This window comes from Mycena indigotica (assembly GCF_014461135.1).
Source record: "Mycena indigotica strain 171206Taipei chromosome Unknown Mind.scaff0002, whole genome shotgun sequence".
Classification (NCBI taxonomy): Eukaryota; Fungi; Basidiomycota; class Agaricomycetes; order Agaricales; family Mycenaceae; genus Mycena; species Mycena indigotica.
This window is the reverse complement of record NW_023503001.1, coordinates 1103469-1118757: the sequence shown is the minus strand read 5'-3', so window position 1 is coordinate 1118757 and position 15289 is coordinate 1103469. Positions and strand designations below refer to the sequence as shown.

Sequence of the window (15289 nt, the reverse complement as noted above, 5' to 3'; positions counted from 1 at the left end):
CTCGCAGAGGTTAGTAAAGGTGCCTACAAGCTCGACCTCCCCCGCGTTACTCCAAGCTCCACCCCGTCTTCCCCGTTGTCAAACTCGAGCTCGCTCAGGACGACCCCTTCAATGGACGACCCGGCTACGACGAACCGCCCCCCGAACTAGAGGACGGAGTCCCCGAGTGGGAAGTTGAGGAAATCTTGGATGCCAGGATAAGGTATAAGCGTCTTAACTACTTCGTCAGGTGGAACTCGTGGGTTTGGTTCGACCGTGTCTTCGCGCCAGACAAAATTGCGGACTTCTATCGGAGGTACCCAGGTAAACCACGGCACATCGCCTCAGCGACCTTCGACTCCTTGCCCTTCCGAACTATGCGTCGGGACGCCGCATTCAAAGGGGGGTGATGTCAGGGGAACCCCCCGCTGGCCTCCTTCGACCCCTCCGAACGCATCCGAGGTGCATCCGACCGGCGCCCCCTCGGACGCTCCGACCCACCCCGACCATCGTCCCACGGCCTCCTTCGCCCGCACAATCACCGATCCGTCAAGACCCTCCCAACGATCACCTTGGGACAGAGCCTGCGACGCCGCTCAGGCCTTCTGCGCTCTCGTCGGCAGTTACAGACGACCAGTATATAGTTGGCGCCCTAGCAGGCGGACCCTTAGAGTTTCTTCTCTTTGGATCCTCCCCTGCTAGGTCGGTCCCTCCGTGTATTTCCTGTAGTCTTATTCACGCTTTGGATCCTCCCCTGCTAGGCTTTCGTCGGAGTCTCCAGGGTTGCCCTTACAGACGACCAGTATATAGTTGGCTCCCTAGCAGGTGGACCCTTAGAGTTTCTTTCTCTTTGGATTCTCCCCTGCTAGGTTGTTCCCTCCATGTATTTCCCATAGCTTTTACTGTAGCAATTTATTCAATTCGGCAGTCACGTGTCACACCAGCCCTCCGGCGCCAAAATATTTCGGCGTGTCACGGGCCCACAGCCAGATGCCGAATGTCAAATGCCCATCAAAGCATCAAAAAGATTTTGGCGGCCGCTAAATAGGCTGAAAAATTCCGGCTGTCACCCACATCAACAGGCAGCACTGAAAATTTAATTTCAGTGCCGATGTCACACCATTTTGGGGCGCCGAATTGAATAAATTACTACAGTATTCCCTCTTTGGATCCTCCATCTTGTAGCATATTTGGCGCATCTATTTGCTACAAATCATAGCCACAAAAGTGTCAGCTGATATTGGCTTTAAGTTGAGTCTAATGTGATAACTTAATATATACTGCCATTCCTTCCAAATAAAGTCTACTTTACTAGAGTTTCATTTGTCATCTTTTCAAGTTGTTAAAATAGACATTTTTTGTCTACTATTTATCATCAACAAATCCTACTTTGGGGCCCATTTTTGGTAGAAACCCCAGTGTGTATAGCAAATGTTATTGATTTGTATTTCAGAAAAATTATATCCCTGCAATTTTTTAATCCATATTGGATTTTTCTCTCTCATGCATAGCAAAGTTGAGAAATTTGATTTAATATTGATTTTTAGTAATGTGTTGCCGACAGGTTTGTTTTGTGACTTGTCACATATCATCTTACTACTGAAATGCACTACCCTCTCTGATTATTGATTGGCAGGCCAGTCCAAAGGGGGGGGAACCCTTGTCTGTGTTGAGATTGGCTAACTTGCAACTGGACCCAATCCCTGATTCTTGCTGCTAACTCAAGAAAAAGGAGGATGAAAAGCTACCTATGCTTTTTGGCTGCCTTACTGTGGAAACGTCCATGAGGACATAATTGTCGACACGAAACCTCGGCATTTGATATCATAAGAACAGTTGATGGGTCATGTGTCGATCGCTCCGGTGATCCGACACTATGCGGCGACACAGCCCCCGAATTCTTTTCTGTCTCAACCCTGCATGTCCCGCGGGAGCGAGAACTGGGATGCATCCACTACAACTCGAGAGGCGAACGAACCCGTCCAAGAACCTATGTTGCCAACGCTCAGTGCCGCTGATATTGTCGTGCTTCGACAAGAGGCAGCAACACTTGACGACACGATCGCTGCACTCGAACGTCAGCTAGGACAACTCAAGGCCCGGCGCGACGCTATCCACACTATGCTATCGGACGTGATCTACCCCATGCACACCCTCCCCACCGAGCTCCTTTGCCACGTGTTCCAGGCGCTTGTCGCCTTGTGTCTTCCGGACGAGGTCAATTCTGCGCTGCTCGCGGTCACGGCGGTGTGCCAGCGATGGCGAAGCATTGCGATTGCGGACCCACACTTATGGACGACGACATGCTACATTTTGCGCGGCGGTCCCGACCCGCTATTCGACCACTTCCTGGCGCGCACCCAGGGGCTGCCGATTGCGATCGCCATCGAGGAAACTAGACACACGTCAGAGTGCGCGCTCACGCCCGCAGTGCTCAGCTCCTGCCACCAATGGCGAGAGGCCGATCTGTCGGTTGCTGACCTGGATGTACACTTCCGGATAGAATCCCCAGACACAGAGTTGGATCTCCCACACCTTACCAAGCTCAGGCTCAACGTCGATCAGCGCACCGAATATTATAATTACCAGACATTTGCGCATGCGCCGCGCCTGCAAGACCTGGCCATCAGCTACCCCAACCTGATCCGCAGTCTCGGTTTCCCGATGCACCAGCTGCGCAAGCTCTCAGTGCTTCATCGGGCCGCAGCACGGGACGTCCTCTCACTCCTTCCGGAACTCGTAGTGCTCGAAGAGCTCGCCGTCGCCTCCCTCCTCCGCATCACGAATCGGGATCAGCAAATGGTCGAAATGCGCTCCCTGACCACCCTGCGTCTCCTCGGCGAAAACAGCTGCGTAATCCTACGCTATCTCCTCCTCCCGCGCCTCGCCTTGCTCCATCTTGCCGAGCTCGACGACTACGACGCTGACGTGCTCGTCCGCGGCTGTCTGTCCCGCTCGGCCACCGATATCGCTGCGCTCTCCCTTTTCCTTGTGGACGTGCACTGCTCCGCGCTCCTCATGCTCCTCCGCCCGCGCGTCGTCGGTGGCGCGCTCACGTGCCTTACCATCGCGAAGCTCAAGGCGACACGCATGGAGCAGAAAGCACTCGCGGCGCTTCTTGCGAGCGCTGACTTCCTGCCGGACCTCGCGGCGCTCACCCTCGTTGCGCCGTCGCCGGCCGTCCTCGGCGCGTTCTGGGACGGCCTCGCCCGGCGTCTGGCGAACGCGGCTCAGGGTGCCAAGCATGCGGTGAAGCTCCGGCAGCTTGTGGTGCAGCCGGAGGGGATGTCTACGGATGACATGCGCCGACTGCGCGAGTTGCAACGGCGCCTAGAAACGTAGTAATACACTGGCATGTACATATCATGAATCACGATGAGAAGTCTATATGAGCAACTTTGGTGGGAAATAGCTTTTGAGCCAGGATCTTTGTAAACATATAAAACACATGTCTTTCTACAACCCATTTACATACACCCAATAAGTAAAAACAGTGCTAGTTCAAAATATCACCTAAGAACTCAGAGATGTTGCAGACTTATTGAGGTATTTATTGCAGGATAGGGCATTAATTGATAGGTGGTTTTAGTGCTGGCCAGAAATCTATATTATAGTCACAGAATATTCAACTATAGTAAGGTGGATGACCACAGCTATTTTCTCAGTCCATGTACTCAGTGATAGTACTAATCTTAGTCTGAGTTAGCCCTACTTCTGATAAATGTCACATATTATCTATTATATATGGTGATTCATACATTACTGTCCTATTTCAATCAACTGTCCATGTTACGTGTTACATTGATGAAAAAAAAAAATCCTCTTAAATCAAAAGAGATTTTTGGTCCAAAATTTTTTTAAAAAAGTGCGGGACACTTGATCAAAATAACACTACTCCTAGTAGGAACAAGTGTTAGGAGTCCGGGAGTAATCACTTTAGGCTGGGTTGTGTCAGCATCGGGCTCGGGCCGTATCGGGTCGTCGGGTTATCTGACTTCAAGTGGGTCTGAGGAGCATGAAGAATGGGGTTTAGCCCGGAGAATAGACAATATTAGCCTAACAACTACATCCTGCAAGTACAGTTTTTATACGCTAGGATATTAGGGATGGATCGGATGGGTGCCAGGTCCCAGGGCGGATCGGATGGGCGCTGTGTAGGGCCCGTAGGGGTGAAGGGAAGGGGTTGGAAGAATAGGAAGCTTTGAGGAGTGCGGCGGAGATGCAGGCCCAAGCGGGCCCAAACGGCCCCATGGCCCAGCAGCCCGACCCGAACTGTGACAGGTTGACCCTATTAAACATAGTGTAGAACCCCCGATCAAGTGTCTGCTGGCCAACCTAATACTAGTGGCAATGCCCTGATTGTATTTTAAGAGTCCTATGTATCTAAGGCTCGACTTAGAGAGGCCTAAGAAAAAGTTGCCCTGACAATTCAGCATGTATTTTATGTTTTTAATTTTTCTTTCCTAGCAGCAAATATGTCAAATATATGATTATAGTTAAATATATTCATGACATATTCATATTTTGCAGCTGAATATGATTATACTATACTACAAATATATTATTGTGATGGAGCTCTGAATCTGATATGATTATAATATATTATGCCCATAGAATAATATAATCATATTTGGCAGCACTAGGTGGTTTGGAACAACTGTCATATGACTTATGAGTAGTTATTATTTCATACTTACTACTGAGCTTCTATTTCACATAGCTCATATATTAGCTGGTATAACAAAAAAAATTGTATTAAAGACTTATAAAGTAGTTTAAGTATATTCACGAGTTGTTGTTTTCTGGCGCAGGGGCTATTAGAACAATGTTAAGTAACTACAAGGATTTAGAACAAGAGTATTTTCGAAAAAATTTATAAGAAAGTTACCACTTTTCTTAACTAGAGATCCTTCCAAAAATGATTGATGAAAAAAAAAAGTAAAGAAACAACATAACAACTACGCTGGCACAGGCCTACGCCGAAGTTTGGCCACACCCATGTGCGAAGTCTCTGTCCTAACCACATCATAGGAATGGAAGATAGAAGATAAAAAGCGAGAAGTGATCGTCGAGCAGCGTCGATTGCTGACCCGTTCTGTGGGGGTGAAACATAACAGGCACCGGGCCCTATGTTTCACAGCCAAACCTATCTAAATAAGGCAATTTCCGCATATAATCCTGGCTGTTTCAATGTTTCAGGCCTGTAATGGTCCTCCAAGTTCACTCTCACAGAACCGGTTAGTGGTACGTGTTGAAATGGGAGAAGAAAGGGCAACCCACTGGCAGTAATGCATCAAACCAATCAGCAAGACCACACCCTCGGCAGCCTGCAGGGTCCCCACTGTGTTGACAAAATGTATTCGGGAACTCGTACTGGTACAATGAGAGAGCCGTCAAGGGGCTATATGGTTCGCGACAGGAAGTTGACAGTGACTGAAGTAGGCTCGCTTATGCCAGCACCCAACGTAGGGTGCTGTAAGTAATTCCCCAGCCAATACTTACAAGTGTCTCTAACAGTTTTTAAAAACAGGGGTGTTTATAAACAGTTTTTTGAAACAAGGGGGGGGATTACTTAATATACTTTAGTGTCTATAATAATTATCTAGTACTACTACGTCTATAGTCTGGTACCACCCTATCATTAGACTACCTGTTGATAGCAACAGTATTTTCCATCTCAGCAACTAGGTATCTACTATCCAGAAGGAAATTACCATATTTGGTAGTGTTGATTGTGTGACTGATGTTATATAATGTCACACATGGCTGTTTACAAACACCCCCCACCCCCAGGAATTAGAAACTAATATTGTTTTTAAAAACATGTTTCTAACTGGTTTGTAAACCAGATCAACTTACAGCACCCTAACCCACAGATGAAAGGGCAAGCACGATCACCGCCAGAGGGGCTGGAACAGAATCACCGTTGGCTTAGGGAGATTGGCGTTTCGGGTGCCAGAATCGACCCTCACTGAATTGCAAGATTTTTGCATCAGTCGATAGCCAGTGAGATTCTAAGAGTCGCTATGTTTTTATTTTTGCGAGAAACTCAAAACTATGTGTGCTACGAAGTAATCTATGATACTCGGCCGACCGGCACCGATCCTAATATGGAAACGATGCTCCGCGCCCGCCCAACACCATCACCGAGCAGTGTCACAAGGTGACGGTGTCGGCGGGCTAAAAATTACTTTATAGCACACGCAGTTGAGTTTTTCATAAAAATAAAAACATAGCAAGTCTTAGAATTCTACTGGCTATCGACTGGTACAAAATTTTTACTGATCTGAGAAGGTCGATTTCGGCGGGCCAGCAATTCGACGACCAAAACGCCGATCTCTCTAAGCCAATAGTGATTCTGTTCCAGTCGTTATTGGTTGTCACACCAATACTATGATGCACACCGTAATTGAAATGTGTACTTGTAATTGAAAATGTGGAATAAAATGGTCAATTCTCTTCCAACAGAATCCTTCCGGCATGCTTAAGATGCATAACTGGGGTCAACTAAACAAAGTGCAAAAGAAATCTCACCTAGATCTGCAGTGGGAGGCAAGATATATTCCTGCCGGTTTTCAGCGTGACAACTTCAATGTCCGCTCACTTAGCTCTCAGCCGAAACTCCGGCAGTCAATGGCAGGTGTCGCACGTGAGTGAAAACCAACACGATCACGACTCATGAACGCCGATGAGACAGAAAGAAAGCTAGCCGCTGGTGTCGCAAGACTTCGACAAATGCTGAAGCCCAACATATCCCAGGTGGCTGCGCAACTCGGCATCAAATACACAACATTGCGCAATCGCTTCCAGGGTGTGACTCGTTCTCGGGCGGAAAAGCATGCAGAGCAGCGCCTTCTCTCTGACGAGCAAGAAGCAGCGCTTGTTGATTGGCTTATTTTTCTGGCTGCCACGGGCCATCCAGTTGACAAGCGGACCATTCGCACCCTCGTCAAAGGCATGATTGGACATCTTCCGAGCAGAAGCTGGATGCGAGACTTTCTGGATCGGAATCCCGACATTACCCTGGGAAAGGTAGCAGCCCTAGAACCGAAACGAGCGCAGGCCTTCAATCGTCCGGTTGTTGGCCGTTACTTCGAGATGCTGAAGAAGATTATTGACAACAATGACATTCCAATGGAGAACGTGTACAATATGGATGAGAAGGGCGTACAAGGAGGAGGCGGCAAGAAGACCAGCAGTGTCAGGGGAACCTCCCTTTCGGCCCGGAGACGCACCCGATTCCGGTCCGACTCCGGTTCCGACTCCGGTCCGGCCCTCCATCTCGCCCGCACAATCACCGATCCGTCACAGTACATATAGCTGCATCTATGCAAAAGATGTGGGTACCATCCCAAGGGGGTAATGCAAAAGATGTTATGACAGATGTATTTCATGAATTTCTCACTGGAATCAAGAGATATGACTAATATAAAAATACGTATAGGAAGATAAATCACCTTTTCTTTGGGCCGAATATTCGTAATATTATATTTGGGACCTATAAGCCCAGGGACCAAAAAATTAATAATCGATTAAGTAAGGTTGATGTAGCAAGATGCAGTCATCAAAAGCTCTGATGGCAATTAAAAATCGTTCCACATTGATCAACATACCTGGCTGCCATTGATCCCATCACTGATACCTTGATATAGCAGCCACAAACAAGAAAACAGTGTTATTTAATTTAATTTCCAAGCAGTTGCCCTCATCTTTTGCATTACCCCCCTAGGATGCTACCCACATCTTTTGCATAGATGCAGCCATATGAGCTGTCCGTCAACGCCCTCCCGACGGTCGCCCTGGGACCTCGCCTGCGACGCCGCCCAAGCCTTCTGTGCCCGACAGCGGCAGCTACGGACAAGCAGTATATAGTCAGCTACCTAGCAGGCGGACCCTTAGAGTTTCTTCTCTTTGGATCCTCCCCTGCTAGGTCAGCTTCATTTGTATTCGCTTACCAGTGTTCACGCTTTGGATCCTCCCCTGCTAGGACCTTGATCTCAGGCCTCCGGGGTTGCCCTTACAAGCAGCCGCAAGTACTTTCTCGCAAAAACAAGAATGTCCGCACTTCCTATCGCTTTCGTAGTGGGAATCTTGAGCTTGTCACGATAATCGAATGCGTGTCTGCTGATGGGACTGCCCTCCAACCGGGCTTCGTGTTTTCTGGCCCAGAATTTTGTCCGGAATGGTTTGAAGAGGAGGGTGTAACGTAGGGTGCTGCTTCCTGTGCTGTTCCAGGTGACTGATAATTCTAGGGTATCAATGTTGGAGAACGGATGGATGGACAATGTCTTGGGCAGTGAATGGCTTGAGAAGAACTTCCTTCCTCAAGCGACTGCTCGTAACCACTCCGGCAAACCAATTCTTCTCATTTACGATGGTCATGGCTCTCATGACACGCTCCCGATTATCCAATTTGCACGACACAACAATATTATCCCTTTTTGTCTTCCCCCACACACCACGCATAAGCTACAGCCCCTTGATGTTGGAGTGTTTGGTCCCTTCCAGCGCCTCTGGGTTGACTACTGCAATAACTACATTGCCGAGCATGACAAGGAGATTCCGAAGGAGGACTTTGTGAAGCACTATATGCTTGTCCGAGCACAGTCCTTCAAGCGAACAACTATCAAGTCAGCCTGGCGGTCAAGCGGGGCATGGTCAGTTGATTACTCGGTCTTCACGGATGCAGACTTTGCCCCTAGCGTCTCATTTTCCACAATGGCGGACGGTTTTCCATCAACATTTCCTGTCAACACTATCCGCACAGCGCTTGAAGCTTACCAAGCAGCGCTCAACCCATATTTCTCTGTCAACACTTTTCGCTCAGCATTGCAATCAGACGATGAAACGGACGTGAGCTCCAGTGATGATTCCTCAATCAACGACACCGATGTAGCGCCAACTCCTACCCGCCGACTTACTGCTGGAGATCTCGAAAACATTAATCCATCCATATTCCTTATGCCTCAACTTCTCTCACAAACCCCACAAATCAGCCTTCCCAGCATAGAGCCGCTACTGTCTTCTACTCCAACTCCAAGCCCATCAACCCACCCTCGGCGGCGACTTGCAGCCACAGAACTTCCTGGAGCCCCACCTGCAAAACGCGCCAAAGTCACACTAGAGTATGTCAACTCGCTTGAGCACCAGGTAAAATTCCTTGATGCACATGTCACGTTAGCTGGTTCCCAAATCAGCCAACTTAAACAGCGGGTTAATGCTAAAGACAGTCGCAAAACAGCACGGCCAAAGCTCAATGTTGAGGCACAAACATTAACATCAGATGAAGGCCTTCGACTTGCGCAGGAACGAGATCAGGCGGCCAAGGAGAAGGAGGCTGAGAAGACTCGGCGAGACAAGGAACGAAGGGCTCAACAACTGGCAGAACAACATGAGCGTGTCACAAATGCTCCAACCATGGTTTTCCGTGGAGCTCTCACTGGTCGCAAGAAGGAGAATCTCAAGACTATTGCCTACGCTCTTGGAATATCAATGGATGGGACAGTGAAAGACCTGACGGAGCGCATCACAACACATCTTGACGAGCACCCAGATGTTTGTGAAGACCCACGATTTGCTGGCCTCGGAAGTGGTCGCTCACGCGCGCGCTGATAGAACCAACGAGCACTGGTGCTGCCGCTCCCGGACCATCTCCCAGACCATCTCCCGGACCATCTCGCACTCCACTCGCTGATATTACCACGACATTGATTCCGCGCCAACCTCTCACAGACACAACTTCATCGTATCCCTATCACACCCACTATAATACTCCAATGCCTAACCAACCTTCTGCTTCATCGTACATGCCTTCCCCTCCTTCATACCTTTCTACACCATATAATAATTACATACCTTCTTCTTCCTTGTCTTATAATTCTGTAGATGCGCAAGATAATGTATTTGGCTATTGAAGTCTAAAGTTCTCGCCACAACGGAAAGATAAGTTGTCCCAGGGGAGCCGCTGCCTTGGCTGCCTGCTCCCATTTCTCTAATTTCGTCTTGACTACCTTCAGTTCATGATGTAACCTCTCGCGCTCAAGCGACCACTTCTCGCGCTGATCTCTGAGTGCTTCCAACTCATCCTCTAAATCCTCTTGTAGTGAGTCTCGTTTTTCGATCCCTTCTGCCAGTCGAGCTTGACCGAGCTCAAGCTGGAGTCGAGCATCAAGGTTGTTAACCTCGTGCAGTGGTTCCTCGTTTTTAACACTCGGGACTGCGTAGATTAGTATGATAATTCTCTGTGCATACTATAGCGCCACCATAAACAGGCTCAGTCTCCAGCTGAGATTGTTCCTGTGATGAATCTCCACCATATAATCCATCTACGAATGTCTGGTCTCCCGTCTGTGAATCCAGTGCACCACCTCGCTCGAAATATGGCCTGTGGAGAGGTGTGTGTTGCCGTCAACTAGCTCAGTAAGCAGGCAATGACACACCGAAAGCTGGCATTGCTGACTTGGGCACTTGGCCTGGGGGTTCGCATTGGGGAAGAGGGAGGTGAATAGCCATGTCGGACGCACTTCTGGTGGCGCTTGCGTTGTTCAGCAGCAAGGGTAGCGGGAGACATCAGGAAAAAAGTTTTCCCATAGTAGCTAGGTGGGAGGATCTGCACTTGATTTGTAGCAAAATATAGTCATATATAGCATTTGTAGCTAACAGAGACAAAAACTGGTATTTTAACTTTAGATGACAAATCCTTTATTTTCATAGCAAGTATGTAGTAGACATGTTACTGGTACCAGTAGTTCCATAGAATAGCCAAAATGTAAAATTACCAACTTCTGTAGTATCTGTAGCAGATAGGATATCTTTGTAGCCTTTATAGTCTACCTCCAAGCTTTGTAGTCAAATATTGTACAATGTATGGATGTAAGGAAAAAGATGTTAGAAAATGCTCTGAATAATGAAGCTTTGTATCTCACTTAACTTTGTGACAACAGAATTAATTTTTCATCACTGAGTATTCTAAGTCCACTCTTCAAGAGTATGAAATACAATACAAAATACACAAATTGCACACTTTAATATGTTCTAGACATGTTTACTCTATCCATAATAAGTAAACAGTAGTGAGATATGCTAAAAACAAAAAAAAAAAAAAAACTCATGATGAATGAACCTGAACCTGAATATGTGGCTATGAACTTGCTCTTGTCTTACTCTTGCTTAGTCTAATGGTTTCACTGTAAATTCTGGTGTTGCTTTTGTGAGGTTGACAGTTCAACTCCCATAAGAGTCATACTTTACAACTAATTCCCCTTAGCTATTCTGTCCCTTGTAATGACTTGCTATCCACTAATTCATAAAGGCTAGTAAGCTTGCAAGGATCTGAAATTGGCTTTATTCTGTAGCTACCTCCTAGCTATATTGTTGTCCACCTAGCTACAGGTGCTACATTGTACTATAATTCACCGGCACCTAGCTACATATGGGGGACCTTGCAATTTAGCTACCGCAGCTATATTGTCTATATAGTCATATATTGCAGTTCTGTTTTTTCCTGATGGAGAGTAGAGCCTCGCACTTCATCCGCTTTTCCTGGTCAAGCTGAGAAGGCTCCCATTCGAACTGCACAGGAGAAGAGGTGCGATAGGATTCGTCGTCGCTCATGGCTGTCAAGAGCCAAAAACGGAATGCCACAAAGCTGCCGACATTCACTTATCGGCTGTTCTTGCCATAGGGTGACAGGCTGTGACAACCACTTGGGGTGGTCGATATCTCTCCGCCCCGACCAGATTTGACCCGGATTTTTTTGAGAATTTTCCTTCAATAGACTGTCCAACGTCCCTCCCAAGTTCCGACAAGAGTGTGAGAAGTCAATGGGTCACGATTACGCCGTTTCCACGATAGACAGCTGAGTTGATGGATGAGATGGGGAGCCTTTCAAGCTTTCCTCCCAAATACAACTCAATTTTTTGTACCATACGATGCGGGCGAAGTAGCTCTTTCCAAATTTGAAATCACTACTTTATTTTGCTATCCGTTGAGAATTGACCATTTTATTCCACATTTTCAATTACAAGTACACATTTCAATTACGATGTGCATCATAGTAACGACTGGCTCGAGTCTATGACTGAAGCTGAGCAAAAATTCGGACAGGGACGGACTGGCTCGGGGGCTGTGCGTGGGACACATGCTTACGTGGGCCGCTCCTCCGCTCGTGGCCCGCCGCGCTTGTCCTTGCCCTCGCCATCGTCTTCCTCGCCGCGCGGTCGTCGCCCTCGGTGCCTTCGCTCGGTGCCTTCGCGCAGCGCGCGCTCGCCTGGCTCCGCGCGCTGAGGATGGGAAGACCTCCGACGGCGCGACCCTTGACGATCCTCTTGGCAGTCCGTTGCCTGACTACCGAACCCGCCCAATGCAAATCCCTGCATTTGCCAGTGATCGCCTGCACCGCCCACGGGATGAACGCACCTTGGAGACTGTGGAGCGATTGTCGTCCCGATACTACAAGCAGGGGTATGGGCGTGCGTTCAACTACGGCAGTGTTCATCGGTCTTGGTACGCCGGCACTATGCCTCGTATAAATATTAGCGTTGGCTCCTTCTTTCCCCCAGTTTTCCAACCTCTACTACCTAACAGTGTCGCGCTCTCCTCAGCTTTCCTGCATTTGTGCTCACCTCCGCAGACAGAACTCATGTACGCTTTGACGACCTGTGTGCTCCTCGCGCTCGGCCTCGCCGCGTCCGCGGAAATACAGATTGCTGCGAGTGCGAACCCGAACTGCGAGAAGCCCACTGTATTCCAGTATCGCGACCCCGGCTCGCAGGTGGAATGCGTGAACTTGGGGGGTGCCATGCGGAGCATCCAGTGGAACGGCCTTGAGACGGAAGCCGACCTCTTCGTTGGCAACGACTGCTCGGGGCAGAGCGCACCCCTCGGCGGTAACTCCGGTTGCGCAACCGGGGCCAACGGGTGCGTGCTGCGCCGCCCATAATGCTGACCGTTGCCGACTGACTCGTTTGCAGGGCCACCTGGAGCAGCATCCGCCTTCACGTTAGCAACCCCAATCCGGGCCTCCCCGAGATCGACCTCCCTGAGCCACCGTTCTGACCGCGGCACATCTCTGAGCGAGTCGTGGGCCGGGCTCCTAGGCTGGTAGTTGCTGTAGCCGTATATTTGGATGATTTGCTTGTGAATTCAAATTGAGCTGCGACATACTATAGTATCCAGAGAATTGACTTCGCTTTCGCGGTTGTTAATTGATATATTAACAGAGGTAGGCAGTCGAACCTCCGAGTCCTTGAGGATAGAACATCGACCATTGGCATGATGACCAAGTCCAAAACATCTATAAATTCATCTCATGCCTGGAAAACAAGGAGAAGCCCAAAGCGGCCAGTTCAGGCCTAAAATCTACAGAAGCCTACGCGCCTTCCACACTCGTCCCCACCGTCCCTCCCCCTTCTCCGCGAGTATCTCCTCCCCGAACACATGCCGGCGCACATATTCATTCCTGAACACCCCATGTGGGTCGACCTCTTCGAGCACACGCACAAAGTCGGCGAATTTGGGGTACATCTTACGCAGCTGCGGCGGGGTGAGCGGGTGCGCCTTGGCCCAATGTGGTCGGCCGCCGTGGCGGGCGACGATGGCTTCATAACGCTTGAAGAAGGTCGCGTAGGGAACGTTGAAGCCATATGGCCTGAAAAGTAACCGTTAGTCTGGAGGGTCGAGAAGCCAGAGAACCACAGACCGATACTGCGCAATTCCAATCCAACATGTCTCGCGACCGTATGCGGGACTAAGCCATATGTCATCCTCCTTAGAGAACCGGACCTCGAACGGAAAGTGCGGTCGCAGCCCATGGGGATCTTTCGCCTCGCTGTCCATCCAATTCTTCAATTCCCGAAGACATGCAGGTGCATTCGCGAGGGGGACAGCCCATTCGGTCGTATGCTGGGGATAACGACACTCTACGTTGAAAATTTTGGGTCCGTCGTCGACAAGAGTAACGGGGGCTGCGGCGAGCCAGGAGACGAAGATGCCGGTGAGAGTGTTGAGATATGGCCAGAGGCGGCCGATGAAGAGCAATAGTTGCACGACATGGAATGCGAGGAAGGAGCTGTAGAACCAGGGAATGGGAGGGAGTTTTGGCTACAACAACCAAGTTAGACGTGAATCCGAAGGCAAAAGGTCGATAACGCACTTCTCGTGTCCTATTTACGGTGCTGCATTTGACCTTATGCGACGCTGCTATCCACCAGAATCGCACATGCTCTGCAGACCGGACCAGCGATTCGAAGTTGCCCACCCAGTCCTCGAAGCTCCGCGAACACAGCTCTTCCTTCAGCCGAAATGCTGGCTCGACTTTAAGCTGGATGCGAAGAATGATACCGGTGGCCCCGAGCCCACACAAAGTGGCCAAAAACAAGTCCTCTTGTTCTGTCCTTGAGCATTGCGCGACAGAGCCATCTGCAAGGAGCAGCGTGAGCGCGGAAACGTCGGTCGACATGGACGCGAAGCCGATCCCAGAGCCATGACTGGCAGTGGTGACGATTCCGCCGAGAGTCTGGTCGGATATCGATCCGACATTCCGCATCGCCAAGCCATGCTTCGCCAGCTCGATATGGAGCGCGGTGAGGGTGATTCCCACCTCAGCAACCACGTACGCCTTCTCCACGTTGACCTGCGCATCTCCATTAACGGTTAGAACAAGCCTGGGGAAGTGGCCACGCACCTCTAGGAGACGAGCCATCTTCGTCATTCGCAGCATGAAGTCTCCTGTGCACACCAGATCGCTGGGACTATGCCCGACACCGACGGCCTTCAGCACCCTCCCTTCGCGCCTCGCCATCGCCAGCACCAGCGCACAGTGCTCCTCCGTTTCGGGCTCGAATATAGCCAGCGGGGTGCACTCGAAACTCAGGCCCCAATTGACGAATCTGGACCTTGGCGACGACGAGGGCACCGTAATGGACGCCAGTATCGCGGCATCCGACTCGTCGACGGTTGCGCGGGCGGAGGACGGAGGCGCCTGGGCCATGGTCGTGTCAAGAGAGTCTCGCACTTTTTTTACTTTTTACGGAGGAGTCATCCTGATCGATGGCGTATAGATGAGCATGCTGATGACAGCAAACGACGCACATGGCATGCTTGGTGCTTACTCGATTCCTATTCTAAGATGCTGATAGAACCCTGTAACGCTCGCGGCCGTGGGGGGTGTCCGTTTCTCCCGCGCGAGATGGGGGCAATGAGAAGGAGAGATGTGGCGCGACAGTTGATCCGTACCGGGGAATACCGGCTGGCCGCCTGTCTATTGCCGGTGGGAACAATCATACTCACACAGATATGGCTAAATACCGGT

At 49.7% G+C, this 15289-nt stretch overlaps 3 protein-coding genes across 3 annotated transcripts; 2 read left to right on the top strand and 1 right to left on the bottom strand.

The window, feature by feature from the left end:
• Nucleotides 1–1887: 1887 nt before the first annotated feature.
• MIND_00188400 (F-box domain-containing protein) lies at nucleotides 1888–3321 on the top strand (the record flags this gene model as incomplete). Its single annotated transcript, XM_037358792.1, has 1 exon — nucleotides 1888–3321. Exon 1 carries the CDS (start codon nucleotides 1900–1902, stop codon nucleotides 3319–3321), a length of 1422 nt encoding a protein of 473 aa, XP_037223887.1. The 5' UTR covers nucleotides 1888–1899.
• Nucleotides 3322–12118: 8797 nt separating this feature from the next.
• On the top strand, nucleotides 12119–13035 carry MIND_00188300 (uncharacterized protein; the record flags this gene model as incomplete). The annotated part of the gene is made up of 2 exons (XM_037358791.1): nucleotides 12119–12897; nucleotides 12951–13035. 2 exons carry the CDS (start codon nucleotides 12119–12121, stop codon nucleotides 13033–13035), a joined length of 864 nt encoding a protein of 287 aa, XP_037223886.1.
• A 303-nt stretch (nucleotides 13036–13338) lies between these two features.
• On the bottom strand, nucleotides 13339–14968 carry MIND_00188200 (FAD-binding PCMH-type domain-containing protein; the record flags this gene model as incomplete). The annotated part of the gene is made up of 4 exons (XM_037358790.1): nucleotides 13339–13627; nucleotides 13679–14079; nucleotides 14132–14611; nucleotides 14663–14968. The coding sequence occupies 4 exons, from the start codon at nucleotides 14966–14968 to the stop codon at nucleotides 13339–13341; spliced, it is 1476 nt and encodes a 491-aa protein (XP_037223885.1).
• Nucleotides 14969–15289: the final 321 nt, after the last annotated feature.